The sequence below is a fragment of the Micromys minutus genome, assembly GCF_963924665.1.
Source record: "Micromys minutus genome assembly, chromosome: 16".
NCBI lineage: Eukaryota > Metazoa > Chordata > Mammalia > Rodentia > Muridae > Micromys > Micromys minutus.
In genome coordinates this window covers 54,992,086-55,017,044 of record NC_137985.1, presented here as the reverse complement: position 1 = coordinate 55,017,044, position 24,959 = coordinate 54,992,086, and the positions used below count along the sequence as shown (strand labels likewise).

General features: G+C 37.1%; 2 protein-coding genes across 3 annotated transcripts in view; both read right to left on the bottom strand.

Moving 5' to 3' along the window:
* The window catches only part of DENND4A (DENN domain containing 4A), a 115,921-nt gene that overhangs the window by 53,743 nt on the left and 37,219 nt on the right, over nucleotides 1-24,959 (bottom strand). Inside the window, exons 4-11 of one of the 2 annotated variants that reach the window (XM_080930743.1) lie at nucleotides 23,667-23,736; nucleotides 19,384-19,553; nucleotides 18,109-18,350; nucleotides 13,768-13,834; nucleotides 12,287-12,345; nucleotides 9,633-9,777; nucleotides 9,170-9,345; nucleotides 5,470-5,570 (exon numbers count right to left, since the gene is read on the bottom strand). In XM_080930743.1, the coding sequence (XP_080786869.1) occupies nucleotides 5,470-5,570; nucleotides 9,170-9,345; nucleotides 9,633-9,777; nucleotides 12,287-12,345; nucleotides 13,768-13,834; nucleotides 18,109-18,350; nucleotides 19,384-19,553; nucleotides 23,667-23,736 (1,030 nt within the window). The remainder of the gene's footprint in view (nucleotides 1-5,469; nucleotides 5,571-9,169; nucleotides 9,346-9,632; nucleotides 9,778-12,286; nucleotides 12,346-13,767; nucleotides 13,835-18,108; nucleotides 18,351-19,383; nucleotides 19,554-23,666; nucleotides 23,737-24,959) is intronic. The other variant, XM_080930744.1, reaches the window with a different exon arrangement.
* LOC308431326 (interactor of HORMAD1 protein 1-like) lies at nucleotides 1,787-2,971 on the bottom strand (the record flags this gene model as incomplete). Its single annotated transcript, XM_080930745.1, has 1 exon — nucleotides 1,787-2,971. Exon 1 carries the CDS (start codon nucleotides 2,948-2,950, stop codon nucleotides 1,787-1,789), a length of 1,164 nt encoding a protein of 387 aa, XP_080786871.1. The 5' UTR covers nucleotides 2,951-2,971.

Below are 24,959 nucleotides of genomic sequence, written 5' to 3'. Positions count from 1 at the left end.
AACTACCTGCCTCTGATTTGGAACTAGATCCTCTTGCTATAAAGAAATGTATTTACAAAACTCAGGATAAGGAAGACATGGCAGGTTGAGTGTTTATTGTGCACACATGAAGGCATGCATTTAGATCCCTAGCCCATATAAAAGCCAGGCATTGCCACATGCATCTGCAACCCTATGCATCTTCAGAGGCAAGCTGAGGGAAGATGGAAAGATACAGGGAGATCTCAGGGTCTCAGTGGATAGCCAGATTCCAGGTTCACTAGGATTTTTATCTTAAAAGTAAGGTGGACAACAATAGAGGAAGATCTCCACACATAACAGGTAAGTGCATTTATATCCACACTGAAAAACAGAAAAAAAAAATAGTAGCACTTGAATGTGGTCTGTAGATAAGGATGCTCAAATTTAATTCCTCAAGTTTAACAACTTAGTTGTAGTGATGTCAAAAATGCCCTGTTGGTAAGAAATGCATTCCACTTAGGTACAACAGAACACTTACTCTCAAAGGGTCAAGACAGAAGTTCCTAATATTTCAAAACTTAAAGAGCTTTTAGGATATTAGAAACAGTTACTTATCTAAACTCCCAGTATTCCCTTTTTTAAATTTTTTTATTATTTTTTCCAATACATTTTTTAAGGTTGTAATTAAGTAATTGTGGGTACATATACATACACATATGTGTGTGTACTTTTGAAGAATCAGAGCATATTACAACAGCAGAGACTAGCAACACAGGGTCCATCTTTGGTACTTTACACAGTCAGATGGTTCTAGAAGGGCTCATTCACAAATACTAACTGAGAAAATACTTCACAGGACTTCAACTTTGATTAAAATAGTAAAACAGTAAACATCAACAAAAGATAAAAATAAAACATAACCAATACTACAACTGTTCAAGAGGAATAAGGGCCTTTAGTCTCAAAGCTTCCTTCTGTTGGCCCTTAAGCACCTGAAGTCAGTGTGGGCAGGGCTGGAAGCTTTCCTTCGGGGTCTCAGGCAGCAGCCACTATACCCCATTTTCATAGGCAGCTTTAATACTCTGTTCGTTTTCTTGGCTTGGGTTTTTGTTGTTGTTGCTTTAGTTTTTTATTTTTCAAGACAGGATTTCTCTGTGTAGCCCTGACTGTTCTGGAACTTGCAGTCTAGACCAGGCTATAAACTCAAGAGATCTGCCTGCCTCTGCCTCAGCGCTAGGATTAAAGAACTGCACTACCAGCACCAGGATTAACACTCTGTTCTTAAATAGTCTGATTCACAGCTGAGAATCAAGGCATGCTTACAGGACCAGCATTCTGAAGGAGGAGGTAGGAGAACTGTAAATTCATAATAAACATAATAAACCCTGGGCTAATAGTGTTCCTTGGAACACGTCTCTCATAGAAAAGACAAACCTCTTTGACTCACTCAGATAAAGCTGAGGCTCAAAAGGGTGCAGGGCATGTCTTGAAAGCTACTCAAGACGTCACAAACGTTTCTTCTTGAAGCCACTTCCCTTTCACAACACATACACAGCCACCTTTCTGATGCCTTACCTCAGGCTACTCCCTGAGTTCTCTACACTGTCTCCACACATTTCTTTCCCATAACTTCCCCTCTGGTGAACAGCGACTGAAATTGAGAGTACTGGATTCTCCCCTACCTCCTACCGGCCACAGTCTGCCAAGGCCTCTGACTAAGGCTAGATAAGCCAGCTTCAGATGCTGTGTGATGCTGACTAATCCAATGTTCTACAGTTTGTGAGTCTGGAATAACAAACCATCAGCTGAAGTCACTGTTGACAGGTTAGAAATTATCATCGCTGCTATCAAAATCCGGGTCGCAGAGCAAATTTTTCCCTCCCTTCTTACACAGAGGAGGCTCTAGGTTTTCAAAGCTCAGGTCACTGAACCAATTTATCTGCTGGTCCCCCTGGGAACTGCCGTCTGTGGAGGAGCACTGGGAAGACTGCACAAGGTTCCCTTGGGCTACCCTTGCTGTCTTACTGGTCTCTCCTGCCCCTCCTGAAATATGACAGGCTGACTTTGTAGAGCTTCTCAGAGTTGGACAGCAGATGAGGGGCCCCTGTGAGCTACAAACTGGAGCCTGGGGACAGTGATGCTCAGTCATGAAAGCACAGTCGTTCCTTGAAGTCTGTTCTTGCTTCCTAGCCAGAAGCCCGCCTTTCTTTGGTCTCCTAGATTGCTGTTTCTTGCCTCTCCTCCTTTTTCTGCAGGTCCTACCTTTCTGTTCAGCTGCTGATGGTTCAAGTAAGTCAAAAAAACACAAGCTTTGGGCCTCATATTCGGGACAGACATTCTTCCCTCTTGTTTCAAACTTATTTAAGTCCAGCTGTGAAGCTCTTTGGGCAATTAGATCCTGGTCATTGCCCACCTTCTGGCTTGGGAGGCTAGAGAAGTGGTTACTGAGGCTTCTGGTGGTCATAACCCAGCTCTTGCAGTAAGTCTGCATGGTCTTGTTCTTTACAAGCTCATTGCCTCTATGGTGTCCGTCTGTTGGCAATGATGCTTTTTGAAAAACATCACTTTCTGCTCTTTCACCCAAGACACCAAACTCCTCAGGCCTCTGGGAACTCCTACTGGGATTTCCTGTAGGAGACTCCTGGGCCTGAGAAGTAGCTGGCTCCTCAGAGGGATACTTTTCCTGCCTGGGAAAATGGAGGCTCTGGATCAGAGATGGTGAGGTCTGAGAGGTGCTGTCTTTCAGCTGCACAGTCACCTGGGGCTCAGAGGTGAATTTTTTCAGCTCTTCTAGGACACCGGGCACAATGAGCTGGCCTAGACTGTCACAAAGCTGCTGGAAGTTCTTACTCTGCTGGACCACTAAAACTTCAAGATTCTTCAGGGTGGATTTCATCTCCATAAATTCTGCTTGTCTAGCTGCGCATGTCCTCTGTATCACAAGGACGGCCTGTTCCACGATGCCTTTGTCTTTCACTGCCTCAACCATCAGGTCATGCTGGACCCTCGAAGTCTCTTGAAATCTAGAGAATTCTTTTGTGTCTGTTTTGGGTGTCTTAAGTAAGCAACAGCATCCAAGGATGGTAACAGAATCTCTGAATTTTCAGGACAGAACTGAGATCCAAAGAGGAACTGGGAATCGCTGAGAGAACAGTCAGTCTGATTACTACTCCAGTTAGATGGTTTGGAGATCCCAGAGCCTGAGGGAATACTGAGCATCTCTTTGACATTCCAGACATTAAAATTCATTTTTTATGCTTCTCCACATGTACCACACAGGTTACCACACACACACCTTCCAGCGACTTCCGGGCCATTCTTAGTGTCTTAAATCTTCACAAGTGTAGGCTTTTGTATGCCCACATTTCATAATAAAAACATGAGAACTGTATATATTGTTTCAGCACTATTGGCCATATTTCATAAAATAAGTATTAAACCTTAGATACTGAATAGACCGTTGTTATAATACTGAGAGAATTTAAGAAATAAAAGCTTAATTTTTATCAGAAATTCTGGGTCACTATCAAGATATGTTCTTACATAAGCTTTTTTCGTAAAACATTTCATATCCTAAAATCAATTTTTATCTTATTTTTAGCAAATGGCAGATGGCTTCAAGACAGGCATTAGAGAAGAGATTGGGACCTGACTCTTCTTTCACTGACAACAGCATTTTCTAATGTTCTTTAAATCATCTATCTTAGATGTGTAAATCTTTCTGTTTTATATATGAAGAAAATATACCTGTGGCAATCCTTATTTCCTCATGTTATTTCAGTAATGGAAAATTCAAGAAAATGACCACTTCAGTACCCTTTTGGATTTTATTATCCAAAGGTGGTTTTATGAAAATCTGAAAGTTGTGAAATACTTATTTATAAATTACTCATTTGGCTTCTAACATACTTTGCTTTGATATTTATTTGCCCTAAAGACTGTAAACACTTTCCTTTCCACAGGCCTCCCTCTGTCATTTTTTTCTCTCAGCCTTATTTATAATAGTCAGAAGCTGGAAAGAACCATGATGTCCTTTAACAGAGGAATGGATTCAGAAAGTGTGGTACGTTTACACAATGGAGTACTACCAGCTATTAAAAACAATGACTTCATGAAATTCTTAGGCAAATGGATGGATCTAGCAAATATCATCCTGAGTGAGGTAACCCAATCCCCAAAAAAACCCACACATGGTATGCACTCACTACAAAGTGGTTATTAGCCCCAAAGTTCAGATTACCCAAGATACAATTCACAGACCACAGGAAGCTCAAGAAGAAGAAAGACCAAAGTGCAGATGCTTCAGTCCTTCTTAGAAGGAGGAACAAAAATATTCATAGGAGAATATTCGGAGAAAAATTCTGAAGCAGAGACTGAAGTATAGGCCATCCAGAGACTGCCCCACCTGGAGATCCAGCCCATATACAGCCACCAAACCCAGACAATATTGCTGTTGCCAAGAAGTGCATGCTGACAGGAGCCTGATATAGCTGTCTCCTGAGAGGCTCTGCCAGATCATGACAAATACAGCTGCAGATCTCATAGCCAACCATTGAACAGAGAACAGGGTCCCTGATGGAGGAGTTAGAGAAAGGACTGAAGGAGCTGAAGGGGTTTGCAACCTCATAAGAACAACAATACCAATCAACCAGAGATCCCAGGGACTAAAACCACTAACCAAAAATGAATGGACCCATGGGCTCCAGCTGCATATGTAGCAGAGGTTGGCCTTGCTGGGCATCAATAGGAGGAGAAGCCCTTGGTCCTGCCAAGGCTCAATGCCCAGTGAAAGGGAATGTCAAGATGGGGAGGTAGAAGGGGGAGCATCCTCATAGAAGCAGGGGAGGGGGCAGGGATAGGGGGTTTAATGGAGTGGAAACTGGGAAAGAGGATAACATTTGAAATGTAAATAAAATATATCCAATAAAAAAAAAAGAAACAGAAAAAATTGCATCAACTGACTTTTTAAAGACAGGGTCTTGCTGTGTAGTAGCCTAGAACTTGTGAGCAGAGGCTAGTCTTGATCTTACAACAACCTAGTTGCCTCTGCCTCAGAGTGCTGCTGGGGCTACAGCTTCTGTAACTGTAAACCATGCTAGACTAAAATAGCTTTTTTTTTTTTTTTTTTTTTTTTTTTTTTTTTGGATAGGGTCTTACTAGTAGTTTAGCTAGCCTGGAACTTATTATGTAGTTTCAAGGCAAGCCTTAAAATTTTGGTGATTATCCTGCCTCAGTTTCCCAAGCGCTGTGATTATATGTGTGAGTTATCATATCCAGTTACCACTTTCTTTAAACAAAATCAGTATCAGTTCCAGAGTCATGCTCACTTTAGCAGCATAGTTACACAAACTAGAATTCATTCAGAACAGATGGGCCCTGTGTAGGGTGACATACAAACATTCTCTATTTCCTTTATTACCTATATTTCCTTAGCTAAAAAAGAAACATAATTCAAAGTCACTCATTTTCTCAGAATATGTTACATTCCTTAATAAGTTATCCACTTACATTTTGCCAACTGCTGGTGCAAATTATTCAGTGTATTCATCAGGTTTTTACATGGCTTCTTTGGAAGAATCTTCCAGGCTACATTTTTTTTGTCACCAGTTCTGAGATTAAAGGACAACAAAACACTTGTTACACGAACCTTTGGAGGGTATATTCCTGTCACATTTATACATAAAGGGGAAACAGTAATCAAACAAAAAATGGAACACATTTTGAATAGTCAGGTTAATGAATAAAATCTGACAGAGGCAGATTGGGATATGGAATTAATTTGCATAAAGGTGCAATCCTCAATTAAATACACACAAGCATTTACTGTTATGTTCATAGAGCATCTATTACAATTTGCTGGATTATGCTAAAACAGAAATCTTGATGAGGTGAGCATACCCTTTGCTTTCATGTGTGAAGGCTTAGATGCCTGAACAGCAGAAAAATCTAACTGTAGCAGTTTTTCCTAAGAGAAGATAAATATTACTGAATTTTCAATGAACCTAGAAACTACAGACCTTATTAAAACACATTGCTATATGTTTAGTTTCTTAGTTCCCAACAAGTAAATAAAAATATTCTGGGCTTTGCTTCTAAAATATTAAATTGAACGAGTATAATATTACAAAACATTTGATAACTTTAAAATAGGTTATCTGCTTATAAACTAATATCTCCATCTACAGGAGGAACATATAATCTCCTTCATTATAACCATCATAATACTGGAGGTTTCTACCTATGGGCCAGGAGGTACCATAGAGATTTTGAACTTAACTATAGTTTTTCTTTAGTATACTTATTTATTCAATATTTTTTCATTTAAAAAGTAACAAATACTCATTTTGGATGTTGAAAAATAAACAGAAAAAGAGAAAGCAAACTCATTCTGTTCTATGCACCAAAGAACAATTCAGTACAAGTGGGTACTAGAACTTCCCAAGATAATGCTTTATCTCTAAATGTCCCTAAAACTTTTCACAGAACAAATATCATTTTGAAAAATAAGCAAAAATAGTAGACAAGAAAGCCTAATCTTATAAAAATTAATAATCTTATAATTTATCTTCTTTTCCAAGGAATGAAAATAAAAATAAAGGCAGAACAGGATAAAATTGCAGATGTTTTACTATGAAAGAATTCATAGTTTTTACATTTATAATGTGGCTAAGAGCACTGTACAGGGAGACTACAATGTAGAAACATTTTATATCACTATCTTGATAAAACATTGCCAAATACTATCCCTTACCTCTACCCACACCTGTCTTAAACTAGAGGTGGAGGAACTCAGAGAAAGAACATTTATTTTGTTTGCATTTTTGTTACCATTCTACAGAAGTGACAGTCAAGATATGATTTTAGCATAAATGGATACAAAAGTATCGCATTGTCATTTACTCATATAATTTCTTCCTCTTGTCTAGGATATTGTTTCTGTAAAATGCAGTCAAGTAGGGGAGCTTTTCCTAGCTTTCTGGAGTTTTAAATCTCTAAGAGCCCTCTACATTTTTGCTCATGGTGTCTCCATTTACAAGATTATTATCTGTCACTACCTCATCTGAGCTACCTCATCATTAGTGGCAGATGTCTTAGTGTTACAGTGAGATCAGCAGTTTAGAAACTGAGTGCCAACAGAGTAAACCTGTCCTTTAACTGCTTACAAAGTCTAAACCCATGCCTTCTTATATGTCAAGAGGAATTGTAAACTTTTTCATAAAGGACACAGACTAAAATGGGGTTACTAGGCGATACATGTGACTTTATGCATATTACATTTTGTAAATATTAATTTATTTCCCTCTTCAGAAATTTTTTGAAATTTAGAACTTAACCGGTATTGTGTGTACCTGGGGTAGAAAAAGGAAACTAAAATTCCTATATCGGGAATTTATTTTTCTTTCAAATTTCAGGTTGGAGTTTCAGAAATATGGATGAATGAAAACAGAACTTCAGTGCACTTGTAGCCCCCCCCTCCGCCTCAAGGCTTTAAATGATCGATATTAAAGAAAGAGTCATGTGCAAACAATTCATATCATTTTTTAACTCTTCATTAATTAGTGATCAAAGTAGAAAGAAAGTACCAGATATTATTAGGAATTAGCAAGACAAGGTCTTACTAAGTAGCCCTGGCTCTCCTCAAACTCACTACATGGACCAGGCTGTCCTTGACCTCACAGGGATCTTCCTGTCTCTGCATTCTGAGTGCTGAAATTAAAGTTATGTGCAACCATGCCCAGTTAAGAAGAGGTTAATTTAACAAACTAAGAGAGAGTATAAGAGAAGGAGAACTTTGCCTATTATAATAAACACAATGTGCACTCACTGGTCTTAATATGTCCCATATTTTATTGGTTAATCTTTTTTAATGAATAAAAGCCTTTTGACTGTGCATATACTTCCAAATAAAATATTTTCTAAAAAAAGATTTATTCATTTATTTTTGTATATAAATATACTAACCCTAACACACCAGAATTGGGCATCAGATCTCATTACAGGTGGTTGTGAGCAATCATGTGGTTGCTGGGAATTGAACTCAGGACCGCTGGAAGAGCAGTCAATGTTCTTAACCACTGAGCCATCTCTCCAGCCCACAAAATAATTTTTATCCCCCAATTTTTCTAATGGTTCAAGAAACTGAGGTTTTGATACATGGCAAAGGTGGAGAGTCAATATAAAATTCTGGAATTAAATGAATATACTTTATGGTGTACTGCTCTTACTAAAACAGAGAAGGTCTAAGGGGGTACCACAGTGACAGAGCACATGGTCAGCCTGCATGAGCACTGGGTTCAGTCCCCAATACCAATAAGTAAACAGAAGAAAACCTGTTCTATATTTCCTTATTACATACAAAACTAAACTAGCTTTGGGGATTTTCAGTGGGACTAAATGGTGGTTGTTTAAACTCGATCTGGAGGGTACCATGCGGTTGCAGCCATTTCATCCTTCTTTACTGGCTGATGAAAAACTAATCTGAAAAATGTGAATTCAAAGAAATAAAGAAATATTTTAAAAGCTGCATTCAAGAATGTGAAAAGGGGAAATTACATCTTAGTTTATAGATTACCGTGAAATTAAAACATGCTAATTTTGCTATGATGCACTAGAATTCTGATAGTGTTATACTAAAAATAAGATTCAAGTATTAGTACAGGAGTAGATTTTTAAATTAATTGTGATTCTCCCATACTTATCTGGCAAAAAAGAAAGTAAAAGGTTTTAAAATACCTGGCACTATTTTTTCTTAGCTTCTCAATCATCATCTGAAGATATTTTTTATGTTCAATTTTATGTGCAGTCTCCACATGGCCAGAAGAGGGCACCAGATTCCTCCAAAATGGAGTTCTGGACAGTTAGCAGCTATGTGAGTGCTAGAGACTGAATCCATGTCCTCTGCAAGACCACTTGAACCACTGAGCCATCTCTCCAACCCAACTTCTATCTGCCTTGATTATCCTGTGCTAAATTTTTAAGTAAGCACAAGATTATGTTTTTTAAATATTTAAAGCCTGAGGATTAAAAGTGTGTTTTCTTTCCAATACAACCATCTCTAACATCCTAAATACACTCTACTAAAGCACAGGAAGACCTGACAAGGAGATGGTAAACTCATATATATCAAAGGAACACTAATTATAAACTGCAAATTCACAGAGACAACAAAGTTATGGAGTCTTAACTGTAAAGTCTCAAGTGTACTTACTGAGAAATGGTGTTGGTATCTAAGTCAACACAACTGACATCTGGCGGAGGGTCATAAAGATCAAAGTATCTTGAATCAATGCCTACTATGAATGGACATGGTGCGCTGAGAACATCTGCGAGAGCCAATGGGCAGAGAGGGACATATGGGCAGGGCCAGTGGAAAGGGAAAATCATCTTGGATAAACAAAAGATGGAAGAATATTAAACATTTGACATTGAAGCATAAGTTATCAGCACATACACAAATTATATTATTATAATATAGATTATTACCTATGGTTTAATGTTTGATAATGAGTTAAATAATTATAACTAAAATTAAGAGTTATGAATTTAAAACTGCTTCAACAATGTATAAATCCACTACTTTCTAAAATGTAGTTAAGCATTAAAATAACTTTCAATTGCATGAGTAAATTAAGTTTAAGCTGAATTGGCTGCCTGTAAGAAATGGTACTCACAGACACTAATGCTTCTGTCACACTGGTGAGCACGGAGGGCCGTAGGGAATGGATGAGGATTTTGTGTTCTGTGACTGCAAACACCAGCAGTGTCACAGCATTCTCAGGGCCAAGATTCTGGAGTAGTGTTGAAAACTTTCCACCACTGTCAATACAAGCAAAATACACAGTAAGAATCCAACAACTTAAACCCCTAATAATCTAGGAGAGCAGGGTTGTGTATGTTCAACTTTAAATGTAATTGCTGCTCTTAGGCAGGAAGACACTATCACAAGCAGAATGAAAGAATGGGTGGATGAGCTTTAAGGTCCTGCCCTTTCCAGCACTGCACTCAGTAGGAAAATGACAAGTCTCTGCCTGTCCTGCTCATTCTCATTTTTCTTTTGTTGTTGTCTTTGGACAGGGTCTTGCTATATAGCCCAGGTTGGTCTCCAATTGTCAATCTTGTCTTGGCCTGCTAATTGCTGGGCTTACTGGTGTTCACTAACACATCTGCATATCTGCTTCAGTTTTTGTAAAAAGATCTGCTGTATTCATAGTATCCTCTCAAAAGAATTCAATTAGTTAAAAAGATTGCTTGGTTAGAAGCTAATCTTTTAATGGAAGAGTCTTTGGTTTTTTCTTTTGAGTAAGGGTGTTGGTATATAGTCTTGAGTGTCCTGGAGCTGACTATGTAGACCAGGCTGGCCTTAAACTTATAAAGATCTGTTTTCTCCATCCTCCCCAAGTCTGAGACATTTAAAGGTGTGTACCACCATGTCTGGCTTTAATCAAAATTTTTTAATTATAGTATTCCTTATTATGAAACCATACCTTTTCATGGTGGTCTCCCTTTAAGGAAATACAAATATTTAAGTTGGAATTTATGAATATAAACTCCTCACTATAATAATGAAAACAGTATTAGGAAATTAAGAGATATAAAATGGTGAGATATACTTATCAATAAAACAATAAGCTTAGATGTTCTAGATAGGAAAAAATATGGACTAGTCAAGTAATCAAGTAACCAATTAACATTTTGCCTGTATAATGGTAAATAACTGGTTTCACTGGGTTAATTTTTCATGAAGACAAACTAATAAGGTTTGTAGAAAAGATGAAAACATGCTCACAAAAACTTGTTCAAAACAAGTTTATTTACGATAGTCAAAATATAAAGGCTTCCTAAGAGATAAACAAGATGCAATGTATTCATACAATGAAATACTAGTTGGAGAAAAAGGACTGAATAGGTGGTGTATGCTACACTTGAATGAACCTAAAATGTATTCAGTGAAGGAAGTGAGAAATAAAACTTCTAAATATAATATCATTTCATTCACATAAAATGTACAAGAGACAAATCTGTAGAATAGTAAAGAAGATCAACAGGTGTGTGTGTGTGTGTGTGTGTGTGTGTCTGTGTATGCACACACAGACACACATGCTTACATTTGCTTGCACTCCTGTGTGTATGTGTTTGAGCATATATATGTAGGAACAAAGAGAATCAAGGTTAGCAGTAACGAACACAGGGCTGGTGTTATAGAATAATAAGTAATGCATCCTAAACTTTATTACAATAATAGCTGCAGAATTTTGTGAGTAAAATCATTGATTTGCACACTTTACTTGGGTGACTTTTGTGATATGTAAATTATATCTCAGCAATGCTGTTACCTGCATAAAGTCCTTTTGGCCACTTACAATCATTTGTAATCAGTATGCCCAGCTTATTTTCAGCTCAGATAAAAGCTTAGAAAACACTCATCACTCTGGGCTAAGGGCTAATGATGAAATCATCTGTAATTCTTACAAAATGAATGTCGAAGATGGTCTCCCTAAGGTATGTGCAATATAATAGTTTAATTATACCATAACTATTTCTGACAGAAAAATTACATAGCTAATTAAATTTCAAAAAATGATACTATAGGGAAAACATATTTTGCAACTTCTCGTAACTTTTAGAATGATGAGTTATGCACTGTTTAATAAGTATTTTTTAAACTTTGGATTGAATTAAAAAATGTATTTTGAGTCAGGCAATGGTGACACATAGCTTTAATGTCAGCATTTGGGAAACAGACATAGGTGGATCTCTGAGTTCTAGGCCAGCCTGTTCTACAGAGAGAGTTCCAGGATAGCAAGGGCTACACAGAGAAATCCTGTCTTGAAAAAGAAAAATGTATTCATATATATTTTAGAGAACAATTAGAGCTAAAAATAAACTGCCTTTATAATCTATTATCACATGGTATTGATAACAAGGATACACAGAAATACCAAACACTCTTGTAAAAACTTTCTTTCTTCTCAAAAACTAACCCTAACATTAAAGTAAAAAGAACCTGCTAAAAACAGTTAAATGAATAGTGCTTCCATCAACATTTGAAATTTTAGCTAAGAAAGACAATATACATAAACATTACTTTACTTCACACTAGACTTAGAGAAATGATTAGGGTGAGAGAGATGGTTGAGTGGCTAAGAATGCCCACTGCTCTTCCAGAAGATCTGAATTCAGTTCTGAGACCTATATTGGGAAGCTCACAACCTGTAACTAACTTCCAAGAAACCCAACACCCTCCTCTAGACTCAGTTGGATGCATGGATGTAGGAATGTGTATACATAGATGTAAAGAAACAAACAGAACTGAAGCTTTACTTGCCTTAATGGAAGAGGTGAAGAAACAGGCTGACTGAGAATCAAATTATCATGTGGGGATAACTGGAAAATTTAAAACAAAGCAAATATAAAGATGAACTCTGACACACCATGTGCTCATAATAGACATGGACTAATGAGGCTACCCATGAAGCTTCCCAGATCACCAGCATTAAGTGTGGTTAATACTATTTGGATTCTCTAAAGGATGTCCGGATCTCTGGCTCCTTCCAACTTCTTACTCTGAATTCTATCTCTTATGTCTTCAACTTTCCCCCAATTCTATTTTAATAAATTTATGTTAATAGGTTAAACTTAATAAATAACATACATTTAGTCAGTAAACTTATGGCCTATAACAAATCCATGGGCTCTCTACCTTGTGACCAGTCTTAACAGAATACAGCCATGAGATTTCCCCCACACTCTTTAGCTGATTTTGTGCTATAACAGCAGAGCAGAGCCCTGCAGCAGACTGAATAACTTGCAAAGATTAATATTTAGATAAAATCTATCCAGGAAATGGGTACCAGCTTCTACTATAAAACGTGTGTGTGTGTGTGTGTGTGTGTGTGTGTGTGTGTGTGTGTATTTGTGTGTGTGTGCATGCGCTAGATAACACTCTGGCACTCAGTTTCTTGAAGTAATGAATGGCTGTGCAGACCAACTATCAATGTCATCAAAAGGTATGCTCTAAAAATTTTTTCTGTATCAGTATAATATTGCAACTAATTTAATCTGTATTTTCAAATTTATATGCCTTTCTACCAATCAGCAAATATCTGTCTGCTAAATTATCTCTAATACTAGTAATTCCATCTTCAGGGCTGTGGTAACCAGCACAATACAAATGGTGTCAACACATGAAAATATTTCCCTTTTATGAATCATTTCATAGATTAAATAAACAGACAATTTAAATTATCAAGACCTCAAACAAGATAGAAGCAAAAGAACAAAGATGTATTCAACTATGAACACATTTATAGTCATTTAAACTTCCCTACTGCATCCAAGGCACAGGCATTTCCTCTCTCCTGTAATTTAAAAAAACATACAACTATTTCTGATAACTATTCTAATATATTTAACCAACTATATGATCGTCAAAGGCACAGACTTTCAAATATTTAGAAACAATGTGTGTGAGGGGAGAGAGGTTGTAACCTGCATACTTTTCTTTTTTTCTTGAGACAGACCCACTATGTAAACACAGCTAGCCTAGAAGTGACTATGTAGTCCAGGCTGAAATCAAACTTTCAACCCTCCTGCCTCTGCCTCCCAAGTGTTGGGATTACATGTGTGCCCAAAAATTTCTCTTCTGTGAATGAACTTAATAAAATTTAAGAGCTTGGATTCCAGCATTAACAAACATCTGGTTTTCTCCAGAGCTCATTTTACTTTCCCCCACAATAAAGTTGTCATTGTTACATGTTGATGGTGCTATTAATAATTCATATGGCCTTCATAGTAAAAGAACCTTACCTGAACTAAAATCCGTGGCCTCTGAGGAGATGGAAAGGGAACTTTATGCATAAAATGAGAAATATGCCTTAAAAACAAAAACAGAAACTCAATTTATTCCAAAATTAATAGCATTTGCTACGTGTTTAACAACATGCCACCACAAATTCAAGTTCCTTAAGGTCCTGTGCACTTAAACTCCAAAGGCCCTAGTACTGTGGAAACAAAGTAACATAAAAAGTTGTTTGAATTGTTAAAGTTGCTTTTGACTAAACTGAGTAACTTTATGTTAATAACATTATATGCAACAGTATGTTATTTTTAGTGTCTTAAAAATAAAATAAATAATAAAATAAAAAATTAAAAACCATGTTTTCTTTTTCCCTATGCAGGTAATAACCAGCATTACTAAAGAAACTAGATCTAATATTTGTAATATATTTTTAATTAACCCCTTATATTTTGTGACATAACCATCTGAGGTGCTAAAAATTAAATGTTTGTAAATGATAAATAAGCTGGGTAAGGTGCTGTGTGCCCTTAGTCCACCTACTTGGGAGACTTCAGATCACTTGAGTTCAGGAGCTCAAGGCAGCCTGGGCAACAAAAGACTTCCCCATCTCAATAAGCCTTCCACTTAACAATGGGTGAAAATCTACATCAATGAGATGGCTTTTTGATGTTTTGCTTTTTGTTTTGTTTGTGGTGACAAGAATCAAATCCAAATCCTTGCACACACCAGCAAGTATTCTTTCACTGAACTACATGATATGTGTCTAAGGGATTTGATCTTGGTATACAGCCTTGAACTTGTAATCTTCCTGCCTCGGCCTCCTGAGCACCAAGATTACCGTCATTCACCAATCAATAAGTTTTGTTTTGAATATTAAAGAAGGGGGGGAGAAGAACGATAAAAATATTTTATTCTCTTTAGAAATAAGTTGTTTTTCTTGTATAATTTTTCTTCTAAACATTAGTTAAAGAGTATCTTATTTTTAGAAGTGAGATCATTACAAATGAATGAAGAACTGGACAAGTCATTTATTGATTCTGTGTTTTAACTACATACTGTGAAGACTCTGAAAAGCTACTAGTCCCTACTATTACTTAAAATCTGGAAGGAAAATAAGGACTAGAGGAATGAGTTCCCCAAGATACACATCTGCTTGATTATCTGAAGCAGTCAGGAAATCAGGACTTTTGTATGATACATGAAATTCTAAAAGTGTCCAAGACCCCACTCAGGGAGGAAGGGCAAGGTCAAAACTCTTTTTATGGTAATTGAGAGACTCCATTTGCCTTTCTTACACACTTGGCAATGGCAATGATAGTGCCAAAGCACTGTGAATGAAATTGCTAACACCCTATGAGAATCAAGGCAGGGGTAAGCTGGTAGGTGCTGTACTTTACTGCTTTACTACTATAGACTAAAAGAAATGCCAATATCATTTAAGAATGGCTCTGATTGGGGCTGGAGAGATGGCTCAATAGTTAAGAGCACTTGCTATTCTTGCAGAAAACTTAGTTCAGTTTCCAGCACCCACATGGTGATTTATAACCATCTATAACTTTAGTTCCAGGAGACCGGTACCCTTTTCTGACCTCCAAGGGCACCAGCATACATGTAAAAAACAGACATACATACAGGCAAAACAATACGCATATAAAATAAAAATAATAAATAAATCTTGAAAAAAAGAATGTCTCAATTGATTGAGGTAGTACATATCTGTCCTGTATCATAATTCTGGAGTATATATTTAGCATATTCTGTGATAAAGGATAAGTACCCATAAAACATTACTATTTCAGACAAATCATGGTCACCATCTTGATTTTGCAAAAACTTTTACAGGGCTGAGTTATGAGTGAATTGGTTGTCCTCCCCCCATTGCCCCCCACACACAGAATTTCATTTTTGTTTGGAAGATGATAGGCAAATTAGGCTTATCCAGTGTTAGTTATTTAACAAATATTTTCCACATAGAATTAACAAAGTGCTATTACTTCAAGGAAAACAACTAAAATATGTGCTAATAATTAAATTAAAAATTTCAAATGAAAAGTAAGAACTTGTCACCATGAACTCAAAAGCTTTCCAATATTCAAAAACTTTTCTGAAAACTAAAAATGTAGCTAGGAGGGAAAACATTTGCAGGGCCTGGTTTGATCCCTAGCACCATAGTCACAGTGAACTTTATAAGACAACAAAACAACAACAACAAAAATAGCTTGGGGGAGGGTGGCAGCTAGCAAGTAAAGGTGCTTGGTGTCAAGTATCATAATCCAAGTTCAATCCCCAGGACTCACAGACTGACTGAAAGAAGAGAATGAGTCCTACAAGTTGTCCTCTCACCTCCACCTATGCACCATGGCAAAGATATGCCAATATGCATGGATGTGTGTGTGTGTGTGTGTGTGTGTGTGTGAAATAAAAATGTTAAAAATCCTCTGATACTATAGTGATATTAACAAGTGTTTTTCTTATCTTAAAGAAGACATCTGACTACATTCCAATGATGTGATAACATCAATGAATCATTGCTGTGAAAATGACCAATACACAGTGTTACAAGATCATGCATGCATGAGTTAATATTCAGTTAAGACTGAAAGAGACCTTTAGATTTTAATAGAACACAGAAGGAAATTTTATTGCTTAGGTTTCATGTTTTGCATTACTAACAAGTTAGAAGAAACTACCACTTGCCAAACTTTGGAATAATGCCAAAATATCCACAATCCTAAAATGACTTCTTAGGTGCCCCTCCCTTTTCTATTTATATTATCTGTGTGAGGTCATATTCTCTTCACATACCTCTACCAAGACAATAATTCAGAATTGAGAAAGAAAACTCAGCTGGGCTCAATTAGCCAAGGCATTAGAGGTTTCCCAACAGAGGGAAGATAGAACCTGTAGAGACCACCTCCAGTAGATAGGCACAACCCCTAGTTGAGAGATGGGGCCACCCATCCATCTCAAAATTGTTAACCAAGAATTGTTCCTATACAAAGGAAAGACAGGAACAAAAAATGGAGCAGAAACCAAAGGAAAGGCCATCCAGAGACTACTCTACCTAGGGATCCATCCATCTGCAGACACCAAACCATGACACTATTGCTGATGCCAAGAAGTGTTTGCTGACAGGAGCATAGTATAGTTGTCCCCTGAGAGGTTCTGCCAGCACCTGACCAAAACAAATGCAGATACAGCCAACCACCAGACTGAGCCTAGGGACCCCAATGGAAGAGCTAGAGGAAGGTCTAAAGGAGCTTAAAGGGATTGCAACCCCACAGGAAGAAGAATATCAACTAACTGGACCACCCAGAGTTCCTAGGAACTAAACTACCTACCAAATAGAGGGATCCATGGCTCCAGCTACATATGTAGCAGCCTTATCCAACATCAATGGGAAGGGAGACCCTTGGTCCTGTGGAGGCTGGATGCCCCAGCATAAGGGGATGCTAGAGCAGTGAGGTGGGAATGGGAGAGTAGGTGGAGGAGCACCCTCATAGAGGCAAAGGGAAGGGGAAAGGGGGTTTGTGGAGGGTAAACTGAGAAGGGGGACATAATTTGAAATGTAAATGAATAAAATGATTAATAAAACTGACTTGATGGCTTGAAGTGGCAAAGATCAAAGTATGATTGCAAGCCTGAAAAGGCAGAAGTCAAAATGCAGTAACGTACTCACTCCCTTTGCATGGTATCTCACTGCATGAAGCACCGGCACATTTTAGTGCTCTTAGTAAATCATTACAATGAAAAATGTCTTTATCAAATTTTTCTTTTAAATTGCTATCTAAATGTAGGACTACTTTAAAGGTTCACTATACCTTAATTATACATAAAAATTACAAATGCAGTTTAAGAGTTTTAGCATTTTCAAGCTGGGGTGTGGCTCAATGACAAGGCACTTACCTGGTCTGTGCAAGGCCTGGATTTGTTCTCTAGCATTGCAAGAAAACCTAGTTCCAGGATTTCTCTAAATTAGCAGCTATAAACACCATAAGAGTATTTGATATTTATTCCAAATAACTCATTTCAAAATAAATTAAGACATTTGCTGGCAGAAATAAAATTGTTTAAAATAACAAGACTGTAAAAATATAGAGTTTTACATAAATAAAGTAACCAAATGTTTTTAACAAATAACTCTAAAGGACCCCAACTTCCATGTAAAATTGAACCAATTTTATATTCAATTAGGAAATGGCTGACAATGTTTTTGAGACAGTCTCTCTATATAGCCTTGCCCATTGTGGAACTCACTCTGTTAACCAGGCCTGCCTCCAACTCACAGAAGTGCACCACCATGCCCATCTTGGAGTGTCAGATTTTAAACCATGGAACTTATAACTTACTTCTCAATTGGAAGGGCATGAGGTCCAGAGATGGAATAACGATACAGAAAAGTCAGAAATTTTCTGAATGCATCAAAAAAAGGCCAGTGAGAAAGCAGACAGATGCATTTGTTAGTGTGAATCGTTCTAGAACTATCAGACTTTCCATCCACCAGAGACGTTAAACCCAAAAGAAGTCTCTGTTTTTCTGTAAGGTTCTCCTCAGAGTATGGTTCATAAAACTGAATAGCAGCACCATAGACCTGTAAAACAAGAAAGCATTTAAAAATATACTTTATTTTATTTATTCAAAATAGGCAATCAGCTGACTATTAAGTACAGGTAATGTGCCAGGGACTAGGAACACCATGGTATAATCAATCTTGCTTTTCTTAAAATTAAAATAAAAAAATTACAGGGTCTTCTAAGACTGGTCTCAAACTTGTAATCTTCTGCTTCAGCCTCCTGAGTGCTGGATTTACAAGCATGAGTCTCCACCCCTGCTGACCTCTTTCTTGATAAATCTGCTAGCTGTATAGTAATATTTTCATGTATCATTATTACTAAAAATAGTTATTCTGATTAAACTATATTTTTAAGTAAAAAGTGAAAACAAATTGAGGCGCAGCATGGTGATTTGAACTTAAAACCCTAACACTCAGGAAGTAGAGGACTAAGCAAGCTCAAGAGCAACCTGGTCTATACAAAAAGATGCTGCCTCAAAACAACAAAACCAAAAAAAAGAAAATATTATACCAATATTTTTGTATGAAATGTTTGAAAATTATTTAGTTAGAAAGTGAGATAAATGAGAAATGTAAACAATCCACTACATTTTTCTGCACCATGATATCCCTATCCACAAAATGAGAATACTGGCTGAGGTGATTCCAAGCTCCTTTCTCTACTACTCTGTCCTCCAGGGTTGGGATGTAGCTGAGCACAATTCTAACCTGCAATCATAAGGGTTGGTACACAGAACAACAAGAGAAGTCTGTTTCCTAAGTCATGTTCTACATCATAACCCTCTGACATGCTTTAGGGGCTTCTCTGTCACAGAAAGTGAACCATGAGGAATCAGCATTTTAGGATGAAGAAAGTCTTCACTAATATTTAAAAATAAAATGGTTTGGGAAGATGGGAAACTCTCTTTTCCTGTCTCTGAATATAGAAAATTCTACCAAATGGAAGAAGTATATATTATTGGTTCAGTGTAGTTAGTTCTTCCACTACTTCTTGCAGATATGAAGCTTATGACTTAAAAATACACAAACAAAATCAGCAAACACACCATACCTTTTCAGCTGAGGCTCCAGTTAATACAAACGTAGAAAACACAGGAAGAGGGTATTTGCTATCTGGTGGCCAGCATTCAATAGTTGCCCCCATTGGTAAACAAAAAAGGGGAACAGATTCTGGCAGTGAGAACGACTCATAATCTTCTTGAGGATATCTGCAAATTAGACCTATGACAGCAGTGGGAAATTATAGGTCACTGTCTTGAATGTAAGTATTTTTAAGTTGAATGACAATAAAATGCTTTCTTATTTCACACATCTAGAAAGTTAAAAAAGCTTGCATGTATATTCATCATATAATTCTGAATATGTCAGTAGGATTTATATGGATGTTAACTTTCAAAGATTGTAACTATTAAATTACTTAACATTTATCAAACTTCATCTACAAAGGCTAGGTTAGAAGTAACAAGGAAAGAAGAATCTTCTAAAAACACACACCTAAAAATTCACTTTATGCCATACACCTTAAAGCATATATTTAAAATTTTCAATACACACACACACACACACACACACACACTCACTCTATCACTTTGTTAATGATTACTCTGTGGGGGAGGAATATATATATATATTCTCCTGTAGGAGTCTAAGTGTAAATTCATGCACAAATAGAAGACAACCCACAAAAGAGTAGATAGATATATAACAATGGTGTCACCTCAAACTCAGCTTCTAAATAATTCTAAATTATCCCTACTTATATGTAGATAATTTCAAGCAACCCAGTGTTTCATGCTAATCTACTCATGAAAATAAAAAAGATATCTTCCACTGACATATCCTAGAAAGAAAGCTTTATACTGAATATTGTGGGGTTGAAAACAGGCCAAGTGGTGGCACACACTTTTTTTTTTAACGACTTTATTTTACAAAACAAAGATAAATGTACAGATTTTAAACATTTTTTGCTTAAAGTTATACATTTTTGTCAGTACTGTTTTTTCAGATATTAAAATAATTTTTACATAAAACTATGTGAATATATTTTTTAGTCAGTACTTGATTTTTTCATGGGCTTGACAGTATGCATTGAAAACATAATAGTTACAATGAGCATAAAGTACATGCAAAACAAAATGCAACATGAAAATAGTCAGTCTCCTTGTTTTGAAAATATATTTTTTTTTTTTTTTGTTTTCTTTATTTCTTGGACTTCATACAGTCTGTGAGTTGCTTCTGGGGGAGTGCAAGCCTCTGGGGTTAGCATCCCAATATCAGTGACTGCATATTATGTCTGTTCTTTTGTGACTGGGTTATCTCACTCAGGATGATATTCTCTAGATGCAGCCATTTTCTTAAGAATTTGGTTAAGTCATTGTTTCTGGTGGCTGAGTAGTATTCCATTGTATAAATGTACCACAATTTTTGTATCCATTCATCTTCTGAAGGACATCTGGGTTCTTTCCAGCTTCTGGCTATTATAAATAGAGCCGCTATGAACATTGTGGTGCATATATCTTTGTTGTGTATTAAAGTGTCTCTGGGGTATATGCCCAGAAGTGGAATAGTTCGGTCTTCAGGTAGTACTATATCCAATTTTCTGAGGTATCGCCAGACTGATTTCCAGAGTGGTTGTATTAGTTTGCAACCCCACCAACAGTGGAGAAGTGTTCCTCTTTCTCCGCAGCCTCGCCAGCATCTGCTGTCATCTGAGTTTTGAATCTTGGCCAATCTGACAGGTGTGAGGTGGAATCTCAGGGTTGTTTTGATTTTCATTTCCCTGATGGCTAAGGATGTCGAGCACTTCCTCAGATGTTTCTCGGCCATTCGGTGTTCCTCAACTGAGAACGTTTTGTTTAGCTCTGTACCCCATTTTTTAATAGGGTTATTTGATTCTCTGGTGTCTAGCTTTTTGAGTTCCTTGTATACCTTGGATATTAGGCCTCTATCTGATGTGGTGTTGGTAAAGATCTTTTCCCATTCTGTTGGTTGCCATTTTGTTTTCTTGACGATGTCCTTAGCCTTACAGAAACTTTGCAATCTCATTAAGTCCCATTTGTTAATCTTTGACCTTAGAGCTTGAGCCATTGGTGTTTTGTTCAGGAAATTTTCTCCTGTGCCTATGTGTTCTAAGGTTTTCCCTACTTTCTCATCTAATAGTTTCAGTGTATCTGGTTTAATGTGGAGATCTTTGATCCACTTACACTTGAGCTTTGTACAAGGAGATAAGAAAGGGTCTATTTTCATTCTTTTGCATGCTGAGTGCCAGTTGGACCAACACCATTTGTTGAATAGGCTGTCCTTTTTCCATTGAATGTTTACTGCTCCTTTGTCAAAAATCAGGTGACCATATACATGAGGGCTCATTTCTGGATATTCTATTCTATTCCATTGATCCACATGTCTATTTCTGTACCAGTACCATGCAGTTTTCAGCACAATTGCCTTGTAATATAGCTTGAGGTCAGGGATAGTGATTCCCGCAGATGTTTTTTTTATTGTTGAGGATGGATTTAGCTATTCTAGGTCTTTTGTTATTCCATATGAAATTGCACATTGATCTTTCCAGTTCCATGAAGAACTGGGTTGGAATTTTGATGGGGATTGCACTGAATCTGTAGATTGGTTTTGGTAGGATGGCCATTTTTAAGATGTTGATCTTTCCAATCCATGAGCATGGGAGATCTTTCCATTTTCTGAGATCCTCCTCAATTTCTTTCTTTAGAGGTTTGAAGTTCTTGTCATACAGGTCCTTCACTTGCTTAGTTAGAGTCACACCAAGGTATTTCATAGTTTTTGTGACGATTGTGAAGGGTACCTTTTCCCTAATTTCTTTCTCCGCATGTTTGTCCTTTGAGTATAGGAAGGCTACTGATTTGTTCGAGTTAATTTTGTATCCAGCCACTTTGCTGAACTTGTTTATCAGCTGTAGAAGTTCTCTGGTGGAATTTTTGGGGTCACTCAAGTACACTATCATGTCATCGGCAAAGAGTGATGTTTTTATCTCTTCCTTTCCGATTTGTATCCCCTTGATCTCCTTTTGCTGTCTAATTGCTCCAGCCAGGACTTCCAGTACTATGTTGAACAGGTAGGGGGAGAGTGGGCAGCCTTGTCGAGTCCCTGATTTTAGTGGGATTGCTTCAAGTTTCTCGCCATTAAGTTTGATGTTGGCTGTTGGTTTGCTGTATATTGCTTTTATTATGTTTAGGTATGGACCTTGGATTCCTGTTCTTTCCAGGACTTTTAACATGAAGGGGTGTTGGATTTTGTCGAATGCTTTCTCAGGGTCTAGTGAGATGACCATGTGATTTTGATCTTTGAGTTTGTTTATATAGTGGATTACATTGGTGGCACACACTTTTAGTCCTAGCACTCCGGAGGCAGATGGATTTCTGAGTTTGAGGCCAGCCTGATCTACAGACTGAGTTTCAGTACAGCCAGGAGAATGCAGAGAAACCCTAATTTGAAAAAGAACAAAAACCAACCAACCAACAAAACAAACAAAAAAAGAAAAAGAAAGAAAACAAAAAAAGAAAAATCAGGTTTCATGACTGAGAAGTCCTTAAAATCAGGTAGAAACTATCACTGGTTGAGCCATGATAAAGTGGGAATCTAAACCACAGGTTCTACTGCTATCTCTGATTCTCAACAAATAGGACTCAGGTTCAAGTCATCTATAAGGCAAAATGAGCCAGATAAACTATGGTTCTCTCTCATCACATGTCAGCTAGCCAGAGAGGTCCCCTGAGGATTCACAGTTAACTCAAGTCCTGATGCAACCATGCAGATGTAAAATAAGAATAGAAATAATTGTGAACTCCATTCCCTGGAAAGTCAAAAGGAGAAAAGAGTCCAGGACTCTAATTTTAAATGGTTGAATCTGCTTTCTTATAAATAAGACCAATATGTTTGACATTTTGAAGTCTTTTAAAATTGAAAACTTCAACAACTCATCATTAGTTTTAACACTATTATTATCATAAAATATAACCATTAAATTTGACTAAATTAATATTAATATTAAAGAAGCATCTTTGCCATATTTTGCACTGGCTTAAAAATTAAAGAGAATTGACTGTAGTCAAGTTGCTATTTAAACCTAAGGCTTAAAAAAAATAATTCCACCTTCTTATCAAAGTGATCTTTTGTGAAATATCCAAAACACTTTAAGACAAACTGAGAATCAAGAGACAGGGGCTGGAGTTTAACTCCAGATGCTAAGACATCCTAACATGGCACACAACCTGGTTACAAAGAGGTTTTATCTTTAACCTTATGAACCCCACAATATATATAATTTCTACATAAAGTATTTTCCCCCAAAATGATACTTACCTGCTTTGTAAGATATAGTGTTAGTCTTCGCCACTGATTTTTTATAGCATAAATACACTGCAGATCCCCACTGAAGAGAGAAAAAAAAATAGCACTTAATTTTTAAAAGGCAGTAAATTGATGAAATGGAATGTTTGAACTCTCCCATATGAATTCACTACCGTGTAATAACAGATTTCACCTGCAAACTATTGCCAATCTACTATTTTGTTACCATTTGTTAGAATCACTGCTTACTTTTCTTTTAGAAGATGAGAAAATGACAATTCCCCTCTTCACAATAACAGGAAAATTTGATACTTTAAATAAAACTAAGTCACAAAAATTTAGACTTTATTCTATGTTCCAAGTTTGGACAGAAGTATCAATGACCATTTAACATTTCTTTCTATAATCTTTTTTTTTTTCATTAAAAAACTTGGGTCAAATTTAACAACTAGACAGAACTTTAAAAAGCTCTTCTATAAAAGACTGAAGGAAAGGAGGTCCAATGACCAGCCCAACCTGGGATCCATCTCATGGGGTGAGGGTTAGCAGGGCCTGACACTACTATGCTATGATGTGCTTACACACAGGAGCCTGGCATGGCTGTCTGCAGAGAGGCTCTACCAGCAGCTAACTGAGACAGAAATAGATACTAACACCAAACCATTGGACTGAAGCTGGGGACCCCTATGGTTGAATTAGGGGAAGGATTGAAGAAGCTAAAGGGGAGAGTGACCCCATAGGAAAACCAACAGTCTCAACTAACCCAGACCCCAGGGAGCTCCCAGAGACTGAGCAATCAACCAGGAGAATACACAGGCTGGTCTGAGGCCCCTGGCACATATGTAGCAGAGGTCTATCTGGTCTAGCCTTGAGAGCCTTGAGGTCCCAGAGAAGGGGGAGTTTAGGGAGATAGAAAACACCCTCTTGGAGGCAAGGGAGAGGAGAAATGGGATAAGGAACTGTAGGAGGAAGGAGATGACAGGGGCAGTGACTGGAATGTAAATAATAAAATAATTTGTAAAAGAACTCTTCTAAATATTAAACACATAAAAAGAATTAGTAGTAATGACATTTATATATCATTTGCTATTGTAGACACTGTCCCAAGTTCTAATACTAATTCATTTATTCTTCAAGAGTGCCTATGTACACACACACACACACACACACACACACACACACACACACAACTCCCTATATTTTTTAGTCTCTGAATGAGGAAACTGAGGCACAAATGGTGAAGAAATTTGTCCACTAGACATGGGAGATTCAAACCCAAGCAGGTTGGCCAGAGTCTATGCTAAC